Raw genomic sequence first — 23,920 nt, forward strand, 5'->3', positions numbered from 1 at the left:
GCGAGGGAAACGTAAGGAGCGCCATCTACAGCAAATAGAGCCAAAATTAGCTCTGACTGAATTAAAGGGATATTTCAGGATTTTTGACATAGGGCCTCATTTCCGAGTGTTGCTGGTACCTGGAGATATTTTTTTGTAATTCATGCAGTTCTTATGTTTGAAAAGTAATTATGTTTGTAGAATAATTTTAACCATTTTGCATTTAAAATAGCTTATATTTGAGCAGCATCAGCTTTGTGTTTGTATAAGGTACGCGGTGGCGGAGTGATCTGCTAGAAAATAGTCCCTCAAAATGCGATCATTCATGTCATGCAAGGTCAGTTATATTCCAAAAATTATTCTATCGACACAGACATTTATATGGTTAGTCTGGTGTTATAAGTGATTTGCCTCAGGTGCTCTGTGGAGCGGGTCAGACTGTTTTTAATGCAGGCTAGCTGACATCGTAGAAATGTGCGAGCCTTACATTAGCCTAGCGCCACGAAACTCTTCAAACATAAGAACTGCATGAATGACAAAAGAAATATATCTCCAGAAATCAGCAACACTCTGGATAACTAGGAAATGAGGCCCTATGTCAAAAATCCTGAAATATCCCTTTAAGTAAAAAGATCTCGCATTGATGTCCTGCCTTTGAGCAGCAGAGCCACAGGTGACTGAGGCCCTGCCCACTGGAGCTCCGCCCACAGACCCACGGTACAAAGAATATGAGTCTTATTTATTGTCTATGATTGATTTGATCAGTCAAACCTCAATATCGGGCTACAAATAACAAAACTGCTCCACGTCTGCTTGAAACTTCTCTTCCACATGGTTGTTTTGGTTCTTCAGTCACAATTATAAAGTTTGTCCACAAGAGGTCAGTGTTCAAACAGAATGAAACAGCTCAGAGACTTCGAAGCGTATGACACTTTTTTGCAGGAAAGCCTCAAAGTGTTACAAGCGGCTTCACTTGCCCATCATCATCATCATCATTATTCATTCAGAGTCTAGGTCCATAGTATAAAAAGACATGTACATAGACAAGACTCACATAAACAATACATACAAGATCTGGGCTTCACCAGAGCCACCACCAAAGAGTTCCCAGAGTCGTCATCACTACAAATCATCTTTTCCAAGGTGATAAAACTGCAACGCACTTTCAGGTAACGGGCGGGTCTGTTTACCAGCAGGGGTGAACAACAAACAAACAGATTAATTGGCTTTAGTTAGTTACCCATTTACAGCAAACCCCAAACTACACACTTAGGCATGAGATAAACTACGGTTTAGACTTTGTTACAAGTCAATGGATATGAAGTCCAGACCCCGAAGCCTTTTTCCCACTGCAGGCCCCAAAATAAACATGGTTATAGCAACAGGTGGCTGACTATGAGGCCATCGGCAGCCAAATTACTCACAAAAACCGAGCACCTCCGTGAAACAACAATCCACCCATCAATGAACGGCTGAGTAATCACAGTAAGTATAATCCACATAAAGGTTTGCTCCGCAGCATCACAACTCTGGAAAGTGTCCCAAGTTGGGGTGTGACGTCACATCTCTTTGTGCGACCTGCTTCCCTGATATACAGGTAATGTCACAATTACGTTTTTCAATCATGCCACAATGTTAATTAATAAGTGATTTTATGCCCTCTGTGACTAGGCTCTTCACAATAGACATCATAAAGGTCTTGGTTCACCCCTGCTGGGTGACACACATGTGAGGACCCACGTGGCCTTTACACTATTCTTTCAAAAGGTGGTTTGTTCCCCCCAGTTACAATAAAAAAATCTGAACCGAGTTGCCAATGACTCCTTGTATCCTTGCGTTTTTGTATTAAAACTATATGTCTTTGTAAGGAATGGGAAAAAAGTGTAGTTTGGCAGGTCGTGAAACAGACAAATTATTTTTAGCATTGGTGCAACTGCCATGTTTACGATTGCTCATAATAAACTGCTCACAGCTTGCAGCAATCCCGCTTTTTCCCACAAGCGTCTGCTAACATACAGAACAAATAGAGTTGGAAATACGTACAGCCCCTTGATGGATTGACAAACGTACATCCATGTATCCATTCCTGCCTGTATGGCCCACCCTCCTGCTGGCCACAGTGACTGACAGCTGCTTATGCGCTTGTTTGTTTCCTCTGTGTAAGTCAACGGGAGGGAACCTGCTTTGCCTGCAGCAAACCAATGTCCCCTCGAGGGAATAGAACCCGAGAAACAGAGAGCAGAGATGGAGCAGCCCTTGGGCAAAACACTTTGCTCTTTATCCCCTGCTGCAAGATCACATTTGCTTCTTTTTCCTCATGCACATTTTATACAATCTTTCCTGGTAAAATCTATACGAGAATTAAATTAGAGAGGGGGTTAAAAAAGAACACACTTGCCGAGGGCTCCGAGCTAATCCTGTAGCAGAACACAGACCTGCTCTAATTATCCCAAGATTCCAGCGACAAAAGGAATAAAAGTGGAAACAATAATATTCCCAAACGCCTGAAGACGTTTGTTGAATTTCCCATAGAGATTATGAACAGCAGAGACCCCCTGTTTATAAAAGTGTAGCGACTTGTTTCCCGCGGAGTTAATCTGCCTGACAAACAGTGATTATCTGACCGTCATGACAAATCCTCTGCCCCGCTGTGTAAACAACTGCCTTTACAGGAGCACGTGGAGCTGGCGTCTTCTCAATTTACAGCAGCGGCGCTCATACTGGTCCTCCCGGTCAAATATTACACCGGTACACTGTAGGTAAGGGTAACTCAATCATGTTTAAGCTGAAGTATAAAAGTACCTGCAGCAGAAAATACCTTTTGTATTCATAAATCATTGGCTGCTTGAAACCCCATTGAAATTATGGAAGATTTAATGAAAAGGAATACCTCTCAGCAATACGGTCTCGTAAAATGTGTTGAATGTCTGGCTTTCTAAAAAGATATTGATTGAAAATTGAGCCAGTCTTTCAAACAGCTCTTTTAAATGAATGAATGGATTCAGCTCCAGGTAAAGAGCTATAAATCTCATCGCGAGCAACAATGAGAAATTTCAGCTCCAGCTCAGACTGCAGCATATACAAAACCGCAACCAGGAGTTCATCCATATGTGTGTTTTTTGGGTTTTTCCCCAGAAGAACCAACACACACTGTCACTGTATCCAACAGGTTTGTTCTGATACTGACATCACAGTCAATCACAGGACGGTTTTTGGTGCCCTCTCGAGTGCAACAAATCTTTTCTGCAAATGTCAAGTGTGTGGTCTCGCACATTGGCTGAATTGTAAAGTCTGTGTGTTCATGTCAGAGGGAGAATATTAATCAGAGCAAAAAGTCGTTATGCCTGTGGTCTGCACGCTCTGTCATTTTTTTAAATCACAAGTGTTAAATGTACAAACCTACAGCTGGGGAGCCCTCTATGATCTTGGCTTATCTTATCTGTAAGCTCTCAGCCGCACAAGAGATTTCAGGGCCATTTATTCAACACTTGCAATAAAAAGTTGCTATTTTTTATCTCCTTAAAACATTATATTTTTTTCTTTAAAGGAATAGGCCACCATTTTTCCATACTGAGATATGTTCTTACATTAGTTGATGCGTACCTGTCTGGGGTCTCATTTATAAAGCTCACGTACGGACAAAAGGAGGCAAAAACCTTCCATACAAACTGTTCTGCGCCAAAGGTGGTATTTATAGAAATCAAACTGAACGTGAAACATTACACACCGCCACACTAGGTTTGTACCTGTCGTACACAGTCCGCACATTTCAGAAACGCTGCACAGACGCGAGGCGAGGGGAAGTAGTGAGGGGAGGTCACATTGATGAAATGAAGTTTTGTGCACATGTTAAACTGCTTAGCTTTCTTCTTTATTTAATCATCACCTTACACCAGGGGTAGGCAACGTCAGGCCCCGGGGCCAAATCCGGCTCTCCAGCACAGCCCCTCTGACTGTCAATACACCCAATTAGGTCATATATTATGTACAACACTGGCATTTCAAAGAAGTGCACTGGGACAAGAATAGTTTTAAGGAAGAAATGACATAAATCTACTTGAATTAACAGATTAAATCGAAGGTTTGAGTAGATTTGGTCTGGTATTAGACGAGATAAAACCTCTCGTAGTAGTTCTCTTAATTCAGACAATTTTGTGTCATAGCATTTGTATCTTGGATTAGTTCAAACCGACTCAAATTCAACATAGAAGAACTTTAATTCAAGCAATTTTAAGTCATTATCTCATTTAAGATGGTTTTCCAGTGTTGTGCTTGACTTTGGGCTAAAAATCAGTGGCTTCGGCCCTCGGTCTATCTACAATAAAGAAAATTGGCCCTCCGCCAAGAAAACTTGCCTACCCCTGCCTTACAGCAAATGATTGGTAGTAAAAATATAAAATCTAAGAATTAAACCATAGGTTTAAGTAAAGCCTTTAAATATTTTGTTGTTATACTTGGAGCGTCACAGATTACGACAATATTTTGTGACGTGGACGCTCATGTACGCTCATGTACGCTCATGCGCAGACACTGGAGCGCGCTGCCGCCTCCTCCGAGCGGGAAGCAGGAAGGATGCGAACAGAACCGTTTTCACCATAGTCTGAACTCCTGCAGAGACCGCGCTGAGGGCTGGTCCAAGACACAAGTCCATTTGAGACGCTGCGTAATTACGCGCTGCAGCTGCATAGCCTAAACCTCCCTCTCTCTCTCTCACCACCTGGACTCTGCTCCTCATTCACTTGTTTTCTCTTTGTTTTCTCCATTCAATCCCAGGGTCCAGTGATACATGTTCAATAAATAATGGTCATGGCGTGTTGAAAAGGAAACAAATGTTATATTTATGGGATATGAATAAAACTGAATGATTTGAAGTGCTTGACAGAGGAAAATCCACGAACAAATGGAGATAAAGTCTATGCAACCAGTGAAAAAAATACAATAAAAAAAGTATCAAGGAAATGAGAGGTGTTTCCCATTTGATTACATTGCACTGGGTTAGAAGGGCCAGTCACAAGATGGCCGCCAGAATATCCATTCATTACAACATAGTACTATGGACAGGTCCTATTCAGAGTTTTTGCTAAAGACATTTGATCTCTATAGATCCGGCCTGCTGGAAAACAGATAACTTACTAGCTAAACTTTCTGCTATTTTTGATATATAAAAGCTGACGGGCTAAAAAAAGGATGGAGACCCCTTTTGTTTCCTAAATAAATGTGTTACACCTTAAAGCTTTCACCGCTGAGACTAAGTGGAGAAATTCCTGAGTCCATTTTCGAAAGCTATTTATAAACCATGGCTTTCAGGGACGCCGCCGTTGACTGCTGCAATAGAGAAGCACAATTTTATACAAATGAAATCAAGTGTCAGACAAAAACTCGAGTTGAAAAGTTTGCCTCCTCGCTTGCGTGATGCACTGACTTCGTCTAGACAGTGAAAATGTATCTCTATTCAGGGACATATTTAAGGAGCGTTTGAGGCTCGGCGTGAAAACATATTGAGGAAAAAGTCAAGGATAAGAGCGGTGTAGTAGCAGTCTCTCCACCTTTACCTCCAACGGACTTGCAAAGATCCACATGCAATAATCCGCGAATAAAGGGGATCGCAGCTGGACAATTCAGGGCGAAAGCGCGTGTTTATCAGCGCCGCAGAAGTGGAAAGGGCTGTAATAAGTGTCTGTTGACAGATAATACCCGGTGATACGAGGCTGTTATTACCCTCTGGATCTATAAAGTCAAATAAACTAGGATTGTATGCGCCTATATGTGCTGAAGTGGTCCGCAGGGATACACCAAGAAATCCATCGGAAAACAGGAGGAGCGAGAGGCCAAGTTAAAAAACCAACACACTTTTGGTAAATGTTTCCATTCGGCATCTGCTGTGAGACGCCCCTCTCATGATTGTTTGTGTACTTTATTGTCCCCGTAGGGAAATTTCACCTCTGCATTTAACCCATCCTTAGATGCCGCTGGGGCAACCCGTAAGGAGCAGTGGTCAACAGCATCGCCGCGCCCGGGGACCCATCTCCATGATGTGGAGCCAGGCTGATGGTCAGAATCACCTGGCTGGAGGATTCACCTATTGTACATGTTTTAGTGGTAGGGGAAACCGGAGTACCCGGAGGAAACCTACGCAGACACGGGGAGAACATGCAAACTCCACACAGAAAGGCCCCGTCCTGGTGGGAATCGAATGCCACTGTATGTCAGGCCAATCAGGAACTTCGGGGTGTGGGGTTCATTGGTTTCACTGTATACTTGCAACACCAGTGTCAAATATTTGAAATATCGGTTACACTACTACAGAAAAAAATTGTACCAAACTAAATGTAATGCTTTGTAACAATCTGTAATAACTAGTACCTATGGGTTACATACACGATGGAATAATGTGTCCAACATAAGGGTCATAAGACCCTTAGGGTTGGGGCTTAAGGTCAGGGTTCGAGTCTTATGTCTTATTACATTAAGAACCTCCAAACTATTAATCCATCCACCCATTTTCTTCCACTGGTGCGTTGCCGGGTCGTAGGGACAGCTGTTGCATCTGCCTAAATCACAATGCACCCCCTATGGCTCCTCCAGCAGGTGGTGGGTCCACAGAAGGACGGCCTCATGATTAACTGGGCTTGCTGGTCTCTCATAAGGGGCTTCTGAACTGCTCTTTGTCTGACCCATCACCTAGGCCCTCCTCGCCCTGGGAGACCCTACCAGGGGCACGGAGCCCCCGACAACAGAGCTCCGAGGATCATTCGGGCACTCAAACCCCTCCACCACGTTAAGGTGGCGGTTCCAGGAGGGGCCAAACTATTAATACTAATACTAATTCTATCAAATATTGTTTTGGCAGCCCTTTCAGTTTTATTCTGTCTCAGTCTTTTGGATGAAAATGCTTTTAGTTTTAGTCACATTTTAATCATTTCTAAATGCGATAATTTCAGTCATACAAAAAAAGGTTTGAGTCAGTTTCATTATAAAAAGTAATAATTAATTTCTTACTGTTAAATGTTCAATGTGAAGTTTCACATCAGCCTGTCCAGGGACAACAGATGGAAATTAAAGCTAAAATCTGACAAATTTACATATTTTATATGTTCATTAATACACTGCTCACAAAAACTTAGGGCACACTCAAAAAACACAATGTAACTCCAAGTCAATCAAATTTCTGGGATATCAGACTGTCCAGTTAGGAAGCCACGCTTATTGTGAATCAATTTCACTTGGTGTTGTGGAAATTAAACAGACAACAGGTGGAAATGAGAGGCAATTAGCAAGATCACTCCAAAAGAGGAATGGTTTTGCAGGTGGTGACCACAGACCATTTCCCTGTCTTCATCCTTTGTACCGTATTTTTGGAACACTTTTGCATTTGTCCAGTGTTCTCACCACTAGAGGCATCATGAGGAGCATCTACAACCCACAGAAGTTGCTCAGGGAGTGATGCTCATCCAAAATGGCACGTCCATTCGTGCTGTGGCAAGAAGGTTTGCTGTGTCTCCCAGCGCAGTGTCCAGAGCATGGAGGAGATACCAGGAGACAGGCCAGTACACCAGGAGACCTGGGGGGGGCCGACCAAGGTCAACAACCCAGCAGCAGGACCGCTATCTGCTCATTTGTGCACTGAGAAACAGGAGAAGCACTGCCCGAGCCCTACAAAATGACCTCCAGAGGGCCACAAATGTGCATGTTGATACTCAAACGGTCAGAAAACGACTCCATGAGGGGGGTATGAGGGCCCGACGTCCACAAGTTGGGCCGGTGCTTACTGCCCAACACCGTGCAGCCCGCTTGGCATTTGCCCGAGAACACAGCGATTGGCAGATTGGCCAATGGTGCCCTGTGCTCTTCACGAATGAGAGCAGGTTCACCCTGAGCACATGTGACAGACGTGACAGAGTCTGGAGACGCCCTGGAGAACGTTCTGCTGCTGCAACATCATCCAGCATGACCGGTTTGGTGGTGGGTCAGTGATGGTCTGGGGAGGCATTTCATTGGAGGGCTGCACAGCCCTCCAATGGTCTCATCAGGAGCATGCTCAGGCGTTGTAGGGAGTGCATTCAGGCACGTGGAGGCCACACACACTACTGAGGATGATACTGACTCGTTTTGAGGAATTTCTACAGAATTTGGATCAACCAGTGACCTGATTTGTTACTTTGATTTTGACTATAATTTTGGATCCAGACCTCCAGGGGCTGAGAATTTGATTTCCATTTATCATTCTTATGTTATTTTGTTCTCAACACATTGCCCTACACTATGAATAAAGATTTTCATCCTAAAAATCGAATTGATTGACATCTAGGATGTGTTTTTTGAGTGTGCCCTAAGTTTTTGTGAGCAGTGTATGTACTGTCCGTACCTAAACAAATAAATAAATGATAAGTATTGGATGAGGTTTGACAGGCTGTAGGCTACTAACCTTTCAATAATAAATAATAAAACAATGTATATACAAAACAATGGGCACGGGCAGAAGTGTTATTGTGAACATGACCTTTCCCAAAAGCGCCTGCTCTCCTCGTCCCCTGATCATTTTTGTTTTTTTGTTTTTTTCATATCTTTATTTGAATTGGGACAGTGCACATTAATCAACATGTGTTTCTTCAACATGTAAATGTGCCGAGTTAGCCATATAGGCAATTTTCATCAGTAGTCCCATGGCTTCTAAAACATTTTTTAACAGCAGCAGTGTCTGCACATTCGTATATCAACATGCTTTCTGTGTTTATACGTGACACAGAGGGAGAGAGGGAGAGAGGGGCGCAGCCTGCCGCATGTGAGTCCACGTTAGCTGACAGCGGCGCTCGTGTAGCGGGTGTGTTCTCCTGCGCCGCACACAAGCTCTTTCTGAACGATCTGAGAACCACTTTCTCCCATTTTCGTCTCATTAACATAAACTCACAAACATTTCGTCAAGTTTAGTCCCCAAATAGCTATTTTTAGCTCATCATCATCACGTTATTGTCATTACAACCCGGTACATCGCTAACAAAAACAACACTGATTCCATCGTTTATAACCCATAGGTACAAGCTATTACACACTGTTACAGCACATTACATTGTACTAAATTTGGCAGGTACAGCACATTATCGAAAAATCTATACTTGGATGCAATGGTCAGTAGTTAAAATTACATAGCTGATTAGCCTCTGATGTGCCTTTCGATCGATGGGGAAAATAACTGTGATAATTGCTGCTGTTCACCGAACATCGTCCAATCTAAAGGTTGTTCAGTTCTATTTATTAATGAAGCCAGTCCTCCAAGTACGTCACCGCTAATGAAAGCAAAGACAAAACATGTTACGCATTTTCATGGAACACTCGACAAAGGAAAGACAATGACCGCCCCCATCTTTCCTGTGCCTCAGTGAAGAGTGTACCCAGCTGAAATGCAAAGAACATAAACCGCACGGGTAAAGGACACCACCATGGCCAAGGGGAATCACACTTCAAACAGGTCCTTCAGCCTTCCATATGTTTCAATTGTCTGCCATTACATTCTCCGTGGACTGGCGAGCACCACATCATCAAAATCCAATTCCCTACTCTCTCCGGATTGTGTTTGGAAAGCCGTCTTTTCTGCATGCATTAATACAACTAATTTATTATACCAAAAAACAATGGAAATATGGAAACAAAAACACAATTATGTATGAGTAACAATCTCAAGATAGAGGGTCTATTCATTCAACACAATAGTTTGTCATTTGAATGGTTCAAAGTCCTCAAAATGGCGTCTATAAAACAGGAAAAGTTGTGACTGAAATCAAAGAAAATGATTCCATAGGTAGACAGAGAGACATTGGCTCCACAAATTTGCCATATTAAACACCTAAAAACTTGATTGTAACTTCATTCACGTCTCAACAATAGGCAAGGCAAGGCAAGGCAACTTTATTTAAACCGCGCATTTCGTACACAAGGCAACTCAATGCGCCTAGAACAGCAGCTATGTCATTACAACAATACCCCACAACATCAGAAGAGACTCAACATAAAGAACAGATTTTACCTGTGGCTGAGGTCTTTTCCCAGGATGCGTTCTCCGGTCGGGTCCAGAGGAGAGTGGAGCAGGCAGGAGGTCAAGGACTGACTGGAGTTTTCCCGAGACACTGGAGAAACAAGCAATAGAGATTGTTGTTAGGTGTGTATCAGCAAAATCCCTATAGGCAAGGCATAAAATTACAATAAAACAGATAAAATCAATTAAACATCAACATAAAATTAATCAATTACAGTAAAAGGCAAGAGTGCAGATAAAATACTTTCAGTCATATGCATGGGCAAAAAGAACTGTTTTCAGCCTGGATTGGAACATTGTCAGAGTTGAGGCCTGTCTCACATCCCCATGAAGACTGTTCCAGATTTTAGCTGCATGAAACTGAAACGCAGCCTCACTGTGTTTAGTCCTGACTCTGGGAACCACCAGGAGACCCCTCCCTGAAGTTCTCAGGGCCCGAGATGGTTCATACGGCTGTAACATGTCAGAGATGTACTTCGGCGCTAAACCATGAAAAGACTTGTACCAAGCAGAGCTGTTTTAAAATCTATTCTCTGAGTGACAGGAAGCCAGTGCAGAGACCGGAGCACTGGACTAATATGGTCGCATTTCCTGGTTCTTGTCAGGACTCGAGCAGCAGCGTTCTGGATGTTCTGCAGCTCTGACAGTGAGCAGCCGTTACAGTCGTCTAACCTGCTGGAGACAAATGCATGGATAAGTCTCGCTAAGTCTCGTGATGTTTTTCAGATGGTAAAAAGCTGCTGATGTTATTGCTTTGATGTGGCTGTTTAAGTTCAGGTCTGAGTCCATGATTACTCCTAGATTTTCGAACTAGCTATGAGCTAACTCGTGACTATGACGTGACTAAATATCATAATACAGTTACTTTGTAGTGTTTCAGTTACAGATGTACGGCAAATAAAGCCACACTGCAGAACATTTCACAAACAATGATCCAGCATTTTGGCAAGGGTTAAATGAAGCATTGGGAAATCTAGTTTGGCATTGCCCAAATCTAAAAGCTTCTTGAAAAAAAACCTTCAAAACAGCGAAAAAAATTAGGGTGAAAACGCAAAAAAAAAGTTTTTAAAAAGAGCGACATAAACATGCCGGAAAAGCAAAAAAAAACCAAAATAAACGAGACAGAACCACGACTAAAAAATGATTAAAAAGCCACACAAGAGAGCAACAAAAGAGACAACTCTGACAATGTTCAAAAAACGTGATGAAAACGCAACAAAAACACATTTAAAAAAGCAATGAAACAGTAAAAAAAAAGCAACAAAAACATGACAAAAAGACCTACAAAAACACAATAAAAAAGAGACAAACTCTTCAATAATGTGACATAAATGTGGCGACAATGCAACAAAAAAGCTTTGATTAGTTGTGTAGATCTTAGCTTTCAAATGACTGGCCTGTAGGCTGTAAAAAGCTCTAAGATTTGGGTAACGCCAAACTGGAGAAAATGTGCTTGGTTAAAGGAACAGGCCACCGTTTTAACATACTGAGATATGTTCTTACCTGAGCTTAGACGAGTTGATGCGTACCTGTCTGGTCTTTGTGTGTTCCCACAGTCATGCAAAACGACCAAAGATGTTGTTAGCAATTGGCCTCTCCCAGCATATTCCTATAGCTCCAAACGGGGGTGAAGTTGGAAGCAACCACGCTGTTCCACGGGCACAAAGACCAGACAGGTGCGCATCAACTCGTCTAAGCTCAGGTAAGAACATATCACAGTATGTAAAAACGGTGGCCTGTTCCTTTAAGGCAGGGGGTAAGAGGGTAAGTAGCAATATCTCCATAGAGACGAGCCGGTGCTGTCCCGTTCCAGAACAAGTTAAGGTTTGAGGAGAGGAGAGTTTGCCAACAGTCCACATTCTCCATCATCCAGACGTCAAACAGTCAAAACAACTGGACACCGGCCTCTGATTATGGATCAAACTGGAAAACTACCCAACAGAAATCACTATTACATCAGTGACAGCTTTAAGTAGCACATATAATAATTCCAACATAAGTCCTTTTTAGATACACTTTTCAATAAGCAAATATAGAGGGTTTCCAGGAGCTTTATCAGACCCTTTTATTTTTTTTATGTTAATACAGCTAAAAATGTCTCTGTTTTACGCTACAACTTCACATTAAAGATAAATAAAACAAAAAACTAAACCTTCACAGTGTATTATTCAGAGTGTACACAATGACTGTAGACACATTCCATTACTCTCAATATTCGCTCTGGAGAAGATTAGGTCAGTGGTAAATTCCGTTCATTGCTCATCATAGGAGAATAAAAAGTGTAGCGGTCGCCTCCTGTTGAATAATAACGGCATGTCCACGACCTGTTGTTTTGTTGTACTCATTTATTCTGTTTGGAAACTGACCGCAATACTTCAATGATATGCATTTGAATGAGTCTTAAGTCCTCCACTGTTTCATAATCTTTAAAGCGGGAGAAGTGATCACACGCTCTAATATTTTAGCTTCGATTACAGCACCGTGCGCTGTGGCATCGTTCCAGTAAGCTTCTGCAATGTCATAATATCCTGTGTTGCTTTCATTTTTTCACCAAGATCTTGTATTGATGATGGGAGAGTGTGACCGCGGCGCAAAGCCTTCTGCAGCACATCCCAAAGATTCTCAATGGGGTTAAAGCAGTACAAAGTAACGTGTTTACCTTAATAAATCCTTTCCGTAGTCCCTGTGGGGGTAATACAAGTGTTTATGGGATGATTGGAGGGTCTTTCATCTCCCCCTGGTGTCTCTGGCCAGAAAACCATGTTTGCAACTTCACTGCCACCGGACCGGAGCCCCCAATACACACTAATAGAATCACGGAGAAGAAGCTAACATGCTAATGGGCAAAGCTAACTGCGGGCTAGCGTCACTTTAAACAGTATTTACAGCCAAGTTAGAGTGAAAAAAAAAATTCCATTGTATAATTGGATGTACAATATCTCTCTCCCTTCGTCTTTTCTGTCAGTGTAGTATTTACTCTCCAAGACAATTAATAAGTAAAAAAAATCGCTTGCTGCAGTTGCACTTATGGCCTATAGGGGCAAGAGTTACTTAGAGTACTGCTTTAAGATCTGGAAACTGTGGAGGCCAATCCATGTGTGAAAATGATGTCTCACGCTCCCATAACCACTCTACCCGATTCATTCTTGCCATCTTGGAATATGCCATCAGGGTAGAAGAAATCCATTGATGGAATAACCTGGTCATTCAGGACGTTCAGGTCGTCAGCTGATCTCATTCTTTTGGGCACATACTGAACCTAGACCTGACCAACTGAAGCAACCCCACGTCAGAAGAGTTAGTTACATCCAAATGTGAGATTACAATTTGGTTCAAACCTTTTGGAAACCTTGCTTGTGCTTTCTTTTTCACTTTATTCAGAGTTAAGTATTGCATTACCAAATATTAAACCGCAATACTCATTGTATCGCTATATGAAAACCAGCAATAATATCAGCCCCACAGCAAGGCAATTTGATTTATGGGGCACATTTCAAGTTACATCTTGCCTTAACCGAGCACAATTTCTCCAGTTCAGCTTTAGCCAAATCTCAAAGCTCGACTGGAGCTTACAGCCTCTTTAAGCGTTTTTGTCGTGCCTTTACAGGGTTTTTTATGTTATGTTTGGGTCACTCTTTTATCGCATTTTTGTCACTTTTTTGTTGCTCTTTTTGTGGCTTCCTCGTTGATTTTATGCATTTTTCCATCACTCTTTTTAATTGCTTTTTTGTTGTGTTCTCATCACCTTTTCTTCTCATTTTTGTGGCTTTTGTTGTTGTGTTTTCATCACTGTTTTGCTGTGTTTTTGTCACTTTTTTATCATGTCATTGTTGTTTTTCCGGCACGTTTCTGTCACTCCTTTGACACTTTTTTCCTTTTAGATTTGGGTGGAGCCAAACTGGAGAGAATGTGCTCGGTTAAAGGGGCTAGATTGCCCATTATATACTCACTACTGCCACCTCAGGTCATGTCAGGTCAGACATGTAACTGCACTACTTCTATAGAGCAATTCGGACCGAAGTAACAACTTTTTTAGTGACAGTGCAGGATTTTAGAGGCAGTTGTGGTGAACACGTCTGAGCTCATTCTACACATTAGGACATTGTTGGAACATGTAGGGGGAGGAAAATAATTTTAACATTTTTAAACTCCGTTTAGTCCCTTTAAGGTGTGGATTAACTTTTTAACATAAAAACAGACATACCAACATTTAAAAAAACATACAGGGAAATACCAAGACAATCAAAACACTAAAAAATACGATCATGAATAGATTCAATGGTACAGATATTACTACTAAACTGAGACATCTAAAGGGGTATGTGATGAAAATTATTCTATGCCGATGTGCGATGTCGATAAACGTAAGTAGATATTCCTGACTTGGAGTGACTCAGAAAGACTGTGCAGGAGTCTTTTAATTAGCTCTTTCCAAATAGAGAGCGAGAGAGAGGAAGTACCCCACTGCTCCATTCGCAGCTCAGAGTCCAGTCGCCCGACTTTATGAGAGCACTCCATCAAACGTGTAATTTCATGCTACCGTCTGCAGAGCATTCTCCTAATCACAAGGTGCGCGAGCCAGAGAGTTCCAGAGAGCATTACAGCCCAATTTCAAGTCCATCTCATCTTTACACCTCTCTCGCTTCTCATCATTTGTTAAACCCGCACAAGCGCAAAAATAGTGATTAACTCAATTGTTCGGACCACGAATATGTCAAGTGCTTAATAGGGTGCAGTTATACAAAGCTACGACCCCCTGTCACTTTGTAAACATACCGTGCCGATGCCTCTGGTCGTCCGACAGGTCCAGATCCAACATCAGGTCATCTTCATCGAGCTCTGATGAACCGAGGTTGTTCAAAACATCCTGGAAAAAGAGAAGCCGCATTTAGCTTTCTGGGAACTGGAGCAGTAAAGGGATTTGTTAATGCATCTGCCTTGTGCAGTGCCATCTTTGGACTCTCAAAGAAGCCCTGCACTGCATTACTCTTTCACTCCCCCACACTGGTTACTGGTCAAAGTGCGTTAAGTGCTTTGGGGGGACTTTACTGAACCTTTCCTATATTCTAACCTAAGACATTTCAAAATGAATATCCAATTCTTCTATTTTTTTCCTGACATAAGTGAGATTTTTTTTGGAAAATGCAGTACACAGTATTTTTTGTGAATCTGAGAGAGGTTACAAGAACTAATTTTGATAACTCAGCCTGCGGAGCAGTGATTCATAGAGTACTGCTGCCATCTAGTGGTCAGAGCTGAATAAGCATTTATACAAAAGAGCAGAACATTTTACCACAATTACTAAAATATACTACCAGTTTTTTGGTTGTAGTTTACTTCACAGCACAACATGAACATAGTATGATGGGAATAGTGTCGTATTATAACTAAAATAGGAATAATAATATTATCTTCTTTATGCGAGGATAGACATGAAATAAATCTTGGTAACACTTTATTTTACAGCACCTTGACACATTGTACCTACTAAATTTAGTACAATGTAATGTGCTCTGTAGCAATCTGTAATAACTTGTACCTATGCGCTACATACACAATGGAATAATGTGTATTAGTACTTTTGGAGGTACATAATGTAATAAGAGGGTTAGGGTTGGGGCTTAAGGTTAGGGTTACAGTTATGCCTTATTACATTATGTACCTACAAACTACAAATACATATTATTCCATTGTGTATGTAACCCATAGGTACACGTTATTACAGAGCACATTACAGTGTACTAAATCTAGTTAAGTACAATGTATCAAGTGTAGAGTAAAATAAAGTGTTTCCAAATACACAAATAAAACAAACATTGATGGCCCACTGGGGATTCGGGAGCACCAGATCGTTGACACTACAGGTTGGATCCGGCGAGTGCTCCTTGTTGTTTGTAAAACAATTACTAGCTTCTTAAGACCCCCGTCTTCACCAAGTGCAGTTAAGCTTTACCCGAATCTGAAAGCTTCTCGACAGGAGCTTATGACCTACAAAACTGATCTTTTTCCTCTTTTTGTCACTTTTTCATGGTAAATGGTAAATGGACTCAATGTATACAGTGCGTTTCTACCTTTATCAGGCCCAAAGCGCTTTACAGCAACTAACCAGTCACCCATACACTCTCATTCACACACCATCATTCACTGGAGGCACGTAGGGTGAAGTGTCTTGCCCAAGGACACAACGACAGTGTGCATTTGCGGGAGCTGGGATTCGAACCTACGACCTTCCGATCACGAGACGACCCGCTCTACCAACTGCGTCACCGTCGCCCCTTCATCAATTCTTTTACACTTTTCTGTTACTAATTTGTTGTTTTTCTGTGGCCTTTTTGTTGCATTTTTGTCACTTAATTTTGTCAATTTTTCATGTTCTTTTTTTGTTGCTATTTTGATGATTTTTCAGGAAGCTTTTAGATTTGGGTAAAGCCAAACTGGAGAAAATGTACTCTGTTCAGGTGTGGGTTAAGTTAACCTCTAAGTTAACCTCTTAACCCACACCTGAACCGAGCACATTTTATATATATTATATATATACACATTACATAAAATATAATAAAAAGCCACAAAAGAGCATCAAAAACGTGCCAAAAAAGCAACAAAATGTGACTACAGAAAAGTGGTGATATTTAAAAAAAAGACATGACACAGTGACAACGTGACAAAAAAGTATACCATCACTTTTGTAAGTCTTTCAAACGAGGCGTTAACCCTGTTTCTCTCCGGTTGAGAAGCTTTTAGATTTGGGTAAAGCTGAACTTGAGAAAATGCGCTCGGTTCAGGTGGGGGTTAACTGGTCAAACATCGCAGTATTTAGAGCTTTTATTTATTCAAATATTGTCCCAATGTTGAATATTATTTGATATTGCATTATGCGTTTGTGAGGCCAATTATTCCAGTTTTGCCAGGTCTAAGAAATCGCTGAGCCATGTTAAGTGAGTGGAGGATTTTAGAGGCAGTTGTGGTGAATAGGTCTGAGCTCATTCTACACAATAGGACATGGCTGGAACATTTAGGGGGAGGAAATTTACATTTTTAAACTCCCTATAGTCCCTTTAAAATAACACTAAACAAATCAGACTTGTACGGCCAAAAACATACTCCATACTCAAGTAGCTTACACCAACTTAATTATTAGCAATTAGAACAGTTTCTTCCTGTTGAGTAAAAATATTTCAAAGCAACACTACTCTTCCTTCAGTAATTAGTTGGACTTCTCTGCTGATCTGCACAAAGATCTTACCCGTATGTAATTCTGTCACTGTATTCATTAGCAATTATACGCAACACAAAGTCTCCTCCAGTCCGCGGGAGCGTCAGCAGATGCAGACGGCTCTCAGCTTTCATCGCTATTGTTTGTAGATAAACAAGCCGCACAGCCGGGGTCCGCATCGATCGGCTCGCTCTCAGGACTTCAATGCTTAGTGACCTCCCCGACTATTCAGACACACCTCGGTGCGTCCGCGCAGTGTGGGCGCGTGAGAAAGTGGACCGATCTGCACAGGTAAATCAATGCGCTCCAAGGCTGGAGCTTCTCTAATGGAAAGTCATTGCCGTTATGTTGTGTAAAGAGGCATTATGGAGACAGCCAGGGAAGTATTGCAGTCTATTTTAGTCCCCGAGGTGATTGAAGTACGATGATCCCGGCGGCTGGGGGTTTGAGTGTTCGAGGGCAAAGGCAGCAGCATTAGGGACTTCATCTTAATCTTAATCCCTTATCTTAACCCAAAATAAAATCTATCTTTATTATAGGACAGTTTATATGCATGCTCTAATTGTGGTTTTAATTAAATTTAAACGAAATCGCAACCTCTGCTTTGGTCAATCTCTATAATCGTCATGGGACTTTATAATCGTCAGGTTTACATTTCTTTGGCAGAAACAGCTGCTCGTTTTGGAGTCTGGAAGGGACGATGGAAGATTCTTGTGTTAAATGATACTGAAGGAAAGGATTGTTTTTGTTTGAGTTGAGGTTTGTATATAAAGGTGTGTTTATTATGAAAAAAATAAATCAAGAATCAAGATTGATCAATATGAAAAAGAAAATTGTGATTGATTTGTTTTGCCACTAGTTTTGTCATTCGAAATAGTCATGGTGGTCAGTCATCAGTGGTGGAAGATGTAAATGTTCTTACTTAAAGGGACGAGATGCAAGTTGGTCATTTTTATGCTCACTACGGCCACCTCAGCTCTTACTCATAACTGCAGGTTCTATATTAAGCTTATTTAGAGGCAGTTGTGAACAGGTTTGGGTTCATTCCACACATTATGACATGGCTGGAACATGCACGAGCTTAATATAGACACTGCAGTTACGCGTAAGACCTGAGGTGGCAGTAGTGAGTCCAAAAATAACCAACTTGCATCTAGTCTCTTTAAGTAAAAGTACAAAAGTATGCATAGTAAAATGTACCTTATAAGCAAAAAGTAAAAGTATTCAAATATTTTTATTTTTTAAATAATTTGAATCAAACCGGGTCTGAAGGAGTAAACCACTAACTCGGGTCAAAAACAGGAAGTAAACCAAGTCTAAACCCGGTCCCTCACTAAACTAAACCAGGTCCAAACCAGATCTAAACAAGGTCTAAAGGAGTAAACCACTAAACCAAGTCTAAACTGGGACTAAACCAGTTCATCATAGAGAGGTCACTTTGAAAATAAAATACTTTTGCATTTAACCCAATTTAAAAATGTAGTGGAGTAGAAAGTACAGATACAGGCTCTAAAATGTATAAAAGAAAGTAAAAGCATTCATCATAAAATGTACTTAAGCAAAGTAAAAGTACCTATAATTTGTACTTTGTACTTGTACTTTTTACTTTGTTACTTTCCACCACTGGTGATGATTCTAGTAAATAGGGCTGGGATAAAATATCAGATCGGATTTGGATCGCAATACTTTGTGCTGCAATACCAAGTATCGATACTTTATCAAGTATCGCAATACTTCCAATACTTGTGTTTGGAGGCATTTTTATCATAAACTCCCTTGTTTTCCAGCACTTTACCGAAGTAAAGTGCTGTTAGATTTTGTGTTTCAATCTAACACAATCTAAATAAGAGTTAGATTGAAACACTTATTTAAGTGTTTCAATCTAACACTTAAATAAATGTCAAATGGCATTTGGTTTCTAAACTTTCGACACGACTGTTTTCTTTTTACACATTTCAAGATAAACATATACTTCATAGTTACTTATTGAATCGAGATACGTATCGGATCGGCCCCTGAGTATCGTGATACGTATCGGATCGTGACAAAAAGCCCTAGCAAACAGTGATTTTTATGAAGCTCCAGCAGAGCCTACTTTACATGGAAAACAGCACAGCCAGACCCCAGAGCAAAGCTTGAAAAGCGACAAAATACAAATAACAATTCGTTCTGTCCTCGCAACAGAAACTCAGCTCAATCTCCATTCTGATCATATGGTTCAAGACGACCCACGGCGTGTCATCTCAGCCGCGTTGTGTTTGCATAAATAAAAGCCTTTGGAGGCCACTCCAGATTCAGCCTCTCCATTATGAGCAATCAAGAGCCATCTTTGCGTAACGATGTTACAGCTGTTCTGCTCGTACTGTAAACCCACTCACTGGGAAAATGCACAAGTGTAGGAACGGAAACGGATCACGTTCGAAAAGTTTGTTAGTCTCGAAATGTATTCAATCTCTTCATTTTAGTTTAGTTGAGGAAATGATCTCCAAAGTAAGTTCACAAAATCTACAATATATAAATGATGTAAACCAAAGAGTCTGTTTTTTTCAATTATTCATATTGGATGGCTTTTGGGGCTCGTTTACTGAGAGGGCAGAAATTTTTCTTTTATTTGTTATAGATTTGGATTTTATATCTAGTGAACAAAATGTGATTAATTTTTCAACTGCAGATTCTTGAACTCCTTTCTAGATCGGTATAGTGAAGATAATAAACAACTACGTAACCCCACATATAACTATAGACATAAGGAAAATGTACAGGATTAAATATGTAAATTGTATTTTTGTATATCGTTTGGTTTCTTGTTATATGGATATTGCAAAACAAAAACTCTCGCACTTTTTTAACCTCTAAACCTCCACCGGAACCGAGCACATTTTCTCCAGTTTGGCTTTACCCAAATCTGAAAGCTTCTTGAACAAAGTGTCAAAACGGCGATGAAAACACTATGAACAAGCAACAAAATCACGATTAAAAAGTGATGAAGAAGCAACAAAAAAGAGCCACAAAGAAGCCACAAAAACGTGTCGGAAAAGCAGCAATAACACAATAAAAAAGTGACAAAAACCACAGCCGAAAACGTGATGAAAATGTGATGAAAAAGCAACAAATACACAACAAAAAGTGATGAAAAAGTGACGAAAAAGCAACAAAAAAGCAACAAAAACTACAAAAAAGTGATGAAAAGTGACGAAAAAGCGTCAAAAATGCGTCAAAAACCCAAACGAAAAAGTGACAAAAAAGCGACAAAAACACATCAAAACAGTGATGAAAAAGCGACAAAAACACAACAAAAAAATTATGAAAAAGTGACAAAAAAGTACAATGAAAAAGTGATGAAAAGTGACGAAAAAGCGTCAAAAATGCGTCAAAAACCCAAACGAAAAAGTGACAAAAAAGTGACAAAAATACAACAAAAAAATGATGAAAAAGTGACAAAATAGTACAATGAAAAAGTGATGAAAAAGTGACGACTAAAGCGACAAAAACGTGACTAAAAAGTGACAAAACCATGACGGGAACACAACAAATGAACGGAAGTTCTCCTTTCCTCTATGTAAAGCGACTCTGAACAGTGTCATGTTTGCCTCGTCGAGAATTTTGGATTGAGTTGAGACCGTAACCAACAGTTTAAACTCATTGCTTGTTAAAGAAAAAAGAACAATTTCACTATCTGTTCCGTGTTGATTCTCCAGTAGAGTTGCTTAACTGTTTTGCTTTTAATTGTTACCCTAATGTTGTAATGCTTCAAAGATAATGCCTTGAAGGTAATTATAGATTTATTCATTACGTTTATGAGATCGTTTCTGGATGTCAATTTCAGCCCCAAAGCCCAGAGAGAATGAGAAATGAAAACTGTAGAGCCCTTGGGCCGTTTCTGTTCCCTGCTGCATATTTAGCATAAATCTGACTGAACCAGCTCCAATGCACAAGAACCAAGAGTCAAAGTGAGCAATTCCACTGCTAATGTACAGTAAAAGTACAGGGTTAGCAGGTTTTAGACATAATAAGACCCCATGGAGATTTGGATGTTTGCAAAGTCAATACTGTACAGCCGGCAGCCTTTGCGTTTTGTGGATTGACTTTCAAATTGGGATTTCCACAGTAAATACTCATGTGGACATACCAGACTCCCCAGTTTGGATGAGGAGGAGTTGTGCCTGTGCTTGAGCAGCCCGCACCCCTCCAGTCCCGGGACGTTTCCGTGGATGTGCGGCCCGCCCGCGCCCTCGGAGGAGGAGCGCAGCCGCCTCTCCAGCCGCATCACCTCGTGGTACGGACTCACGCTGCTGCACAGGGAGCCTGAGACGGGGAAACAGGAGGAGGGACTGGTCAGAGCAGATACTTTTAATGTGATTTATGGACAATAAAACAATGTCTTTATTTAAACTGATTATTTTTACATATACAATACAGACACAACTACTTTATTTTTGCTTAATTATACTTTAAAACTCTTTAAAGTCTTCAAATATCAGCATGGACTTTCACACAATATCAAATCTGAAGCTCCATGGACAACAATGGGTTGTAAAAAGCCAATGAAAGTACATAGTCCAACAGTTATCAAACTTTTCACTTCGAGTCACACCTACTTAGTCTCACCAGATCTAAACCTGGTCTACACAAGGTCAAAATGTGGGCCAGGAGTAAAATAGGACTAAAGCAGGGGTCCTCAAACCACGGCACGCGGGCCAAATCCGGCCTGCCAGATGATTTAATCCAGCCCCTCACTTGTATAGCAGAAATTCCTGAGTATGTCAGAAAAAAAAGTAAGTCAGAGTTATGTTTTTTTTTTAACTAAATAACCAGTATACTCATTCTAGCTCTAGGGGGCAACTTAAATAAATAAAAAAGTTCCACACGTGTCCAGCAGAGGGAACTGACTTAAAAAGAGATCAGGATATAAACAACACATTATAGCCACGTGGTAAATGAGTGAGTGTGGAGTGAATGAACAATGACTACAGTGCATTTTGAGAAACAGCTAAACAAATATGTGCCTGGAATCAAGTGTTGATCTTGTGGATATAGTAGTGGGGATGATTGTGCCAGGCTGGTGATCTCTACTTCACAATGAGGCCTGCTGCATTTTGGTCTGGGTCAAACAATTCTATGTTATTGCCCAGCCCCCCATCACAGTCAGGAACGATAATGTGGCCCCCAGAGAAAAAAAGTTTGAGGACCCCTGGACTAAAGCATGATCCACAGAGTTTTGAACAAGGACCAACGCAAACAAAGCATAAAGAAAAATTATCTTTAAATGAAACAAAGACTCCTCCAGATAACCTACAGGGTTGTGTGTTTTGCTTCCCTTTAAAGTTACGCCTGGTATCTTGAAATGTGCAAAAGCTCTATCATAGCCTTGTTTTGGTCATGATATTGTGTTCTTTTTGAGTCTCTCCTGACAGGCCCAGATGAAGACTGTTTTATTGGCTTCTGTTTTAACTGAATGGGACGCCCTGTGCTGAAGTGACAGGCTGCGTCCGAAACCATCAAATTGGCAAGAGCTCTTACGCCAAACCGGATGTGCGTCAGCGTCCGCCGTGGCAAGTTGCTTCCGAATTGGTCTGTCAGTTAGGAAGGAGTTAGGAAAAGGAGCCTTGATGCTAACTATCATGGCCACTTTAGCATAGGGACCTCTGATGCTAACTAACCGATTAGGAGCTATGTGCCATCCCACAAGCCACTGCGCCAAATCCCCCCACCCCCCCTTATAAAAATAATAATAATTAAAAAGTAAGATTCTGCACAAGCCAAACTTTATAAAAGTGATAAATCCATGTTGTCGTCCCCACAGCTCAGTCACATGTCAGTGTTAAAGTAAACGGATTAAATGCTTTTGTTTTCATTTAGTAGAAACTTAAGCCACATGGATCATTTGCATAATGTAGCTTTATGAAACAGCTGTTGAAATAAAATAACACTAAAGAGAAATGTTTGGATCATTTGGATTTATTTTTCTCCTTAAATGTCTTTGTTTGGACACTATGTTGTTGTTGGACACTGTACACTAGGGGGTAGGGTGCATCAAATTTACATGGTGAAATTTTAATTCCAAAATATCAATTTGGCTGGCATTGCATTTTGTTCCTATTCATATACAAATGACTTTTGCCAAGTTTTGTGGAAATCCATTGAGATTTAGGGGTGCCAACTAGCACATGAACTTCTGTAAAATATCGAAAAATGCGCAATTTTTAGTCTATTTTCCAAAAGGTTGACCCAGAAAGGTAAAATAAGGTTACATTTTTTACAGAAACATGTTCTATAGGGTAACTCAAGCAACATTAGTGTGTCTGTCCTTTGGGAAACTTTGGGAATTTCTTAGAATTGACTTTTCTAGATTCTTCATTTACAACAGCTTATAGACAAATGAATGGAGGGCAATGGGACATCCTCGCATGGCCTGTGAACCTTCCTTGTGGGTTGGATCCACACCAACATTTTAGTGTTTCTAGGTTGGCTAGCCTGTATCAAGTTTGTCTAAAATCTGTTTTATATGTTGTGTAATTCTGGTCCAAACCCCTAATGGAAATCACGGACAGACATGTTAGATCCAAAACAAAATGTTTTGGGCGCCATGTTGGAATGGATGATGCTTCACATTTTTCTTTGTCATCTAATTGATTTTATTGTTACCATAGATATAACTGGATATAGCTGGTGTTTCATTCAGCCCCACTCACAGTTTT

The 23,920-nt window shown here is 40.8% G+C and overlaps 1 protein-coding gene across 2 annotated transcripts in view; it reads right to left on the reverse strand.

Annotated features, from left to right (window-relative positions):
• Positions 1 to 23,920, reverse strand: part of ccser1 (coiled-coil serine-rich protein 1) — a 225,160-nt gene that overhangs the window by 184,524 nt on the left and 16,716 nt on the right. For both annotated transcript variants that reach the window (XM_079552036.1, XM_079552037.1), the window contains exons 6-8: positions 21,352 to 21,527; positions 14,786 to 14,876; positions 10,001 to 10,100 (exon numbers count right to left, since the gene is read on the reverse strand). In XM_079552036.1, coding sequence (XP_079408162.1) covers positions 10,001 to 10,100; positions 14,786 to 14,876; positions 21,352 to 21,527 — 367 coding nt within the window. The remainder of the gene's footprint in view (positions 1 to 10,000; positions 10,101 to 14,785; positions 14,877 to 21,351; positions 21,528 to 23,920) is intronic.

This window comes from Gobius niger, assembly GCF_951799975.1.
Source record: "Gobius niger genome assembly, chromosome: 1".
In the NCBI taxonomy this organism is placed as follows: Eukaryota; Metazoa; Chordata; class Actinopteri; order Gobiiformes; family Gobiidae; genus Gobius; species Gobius niger.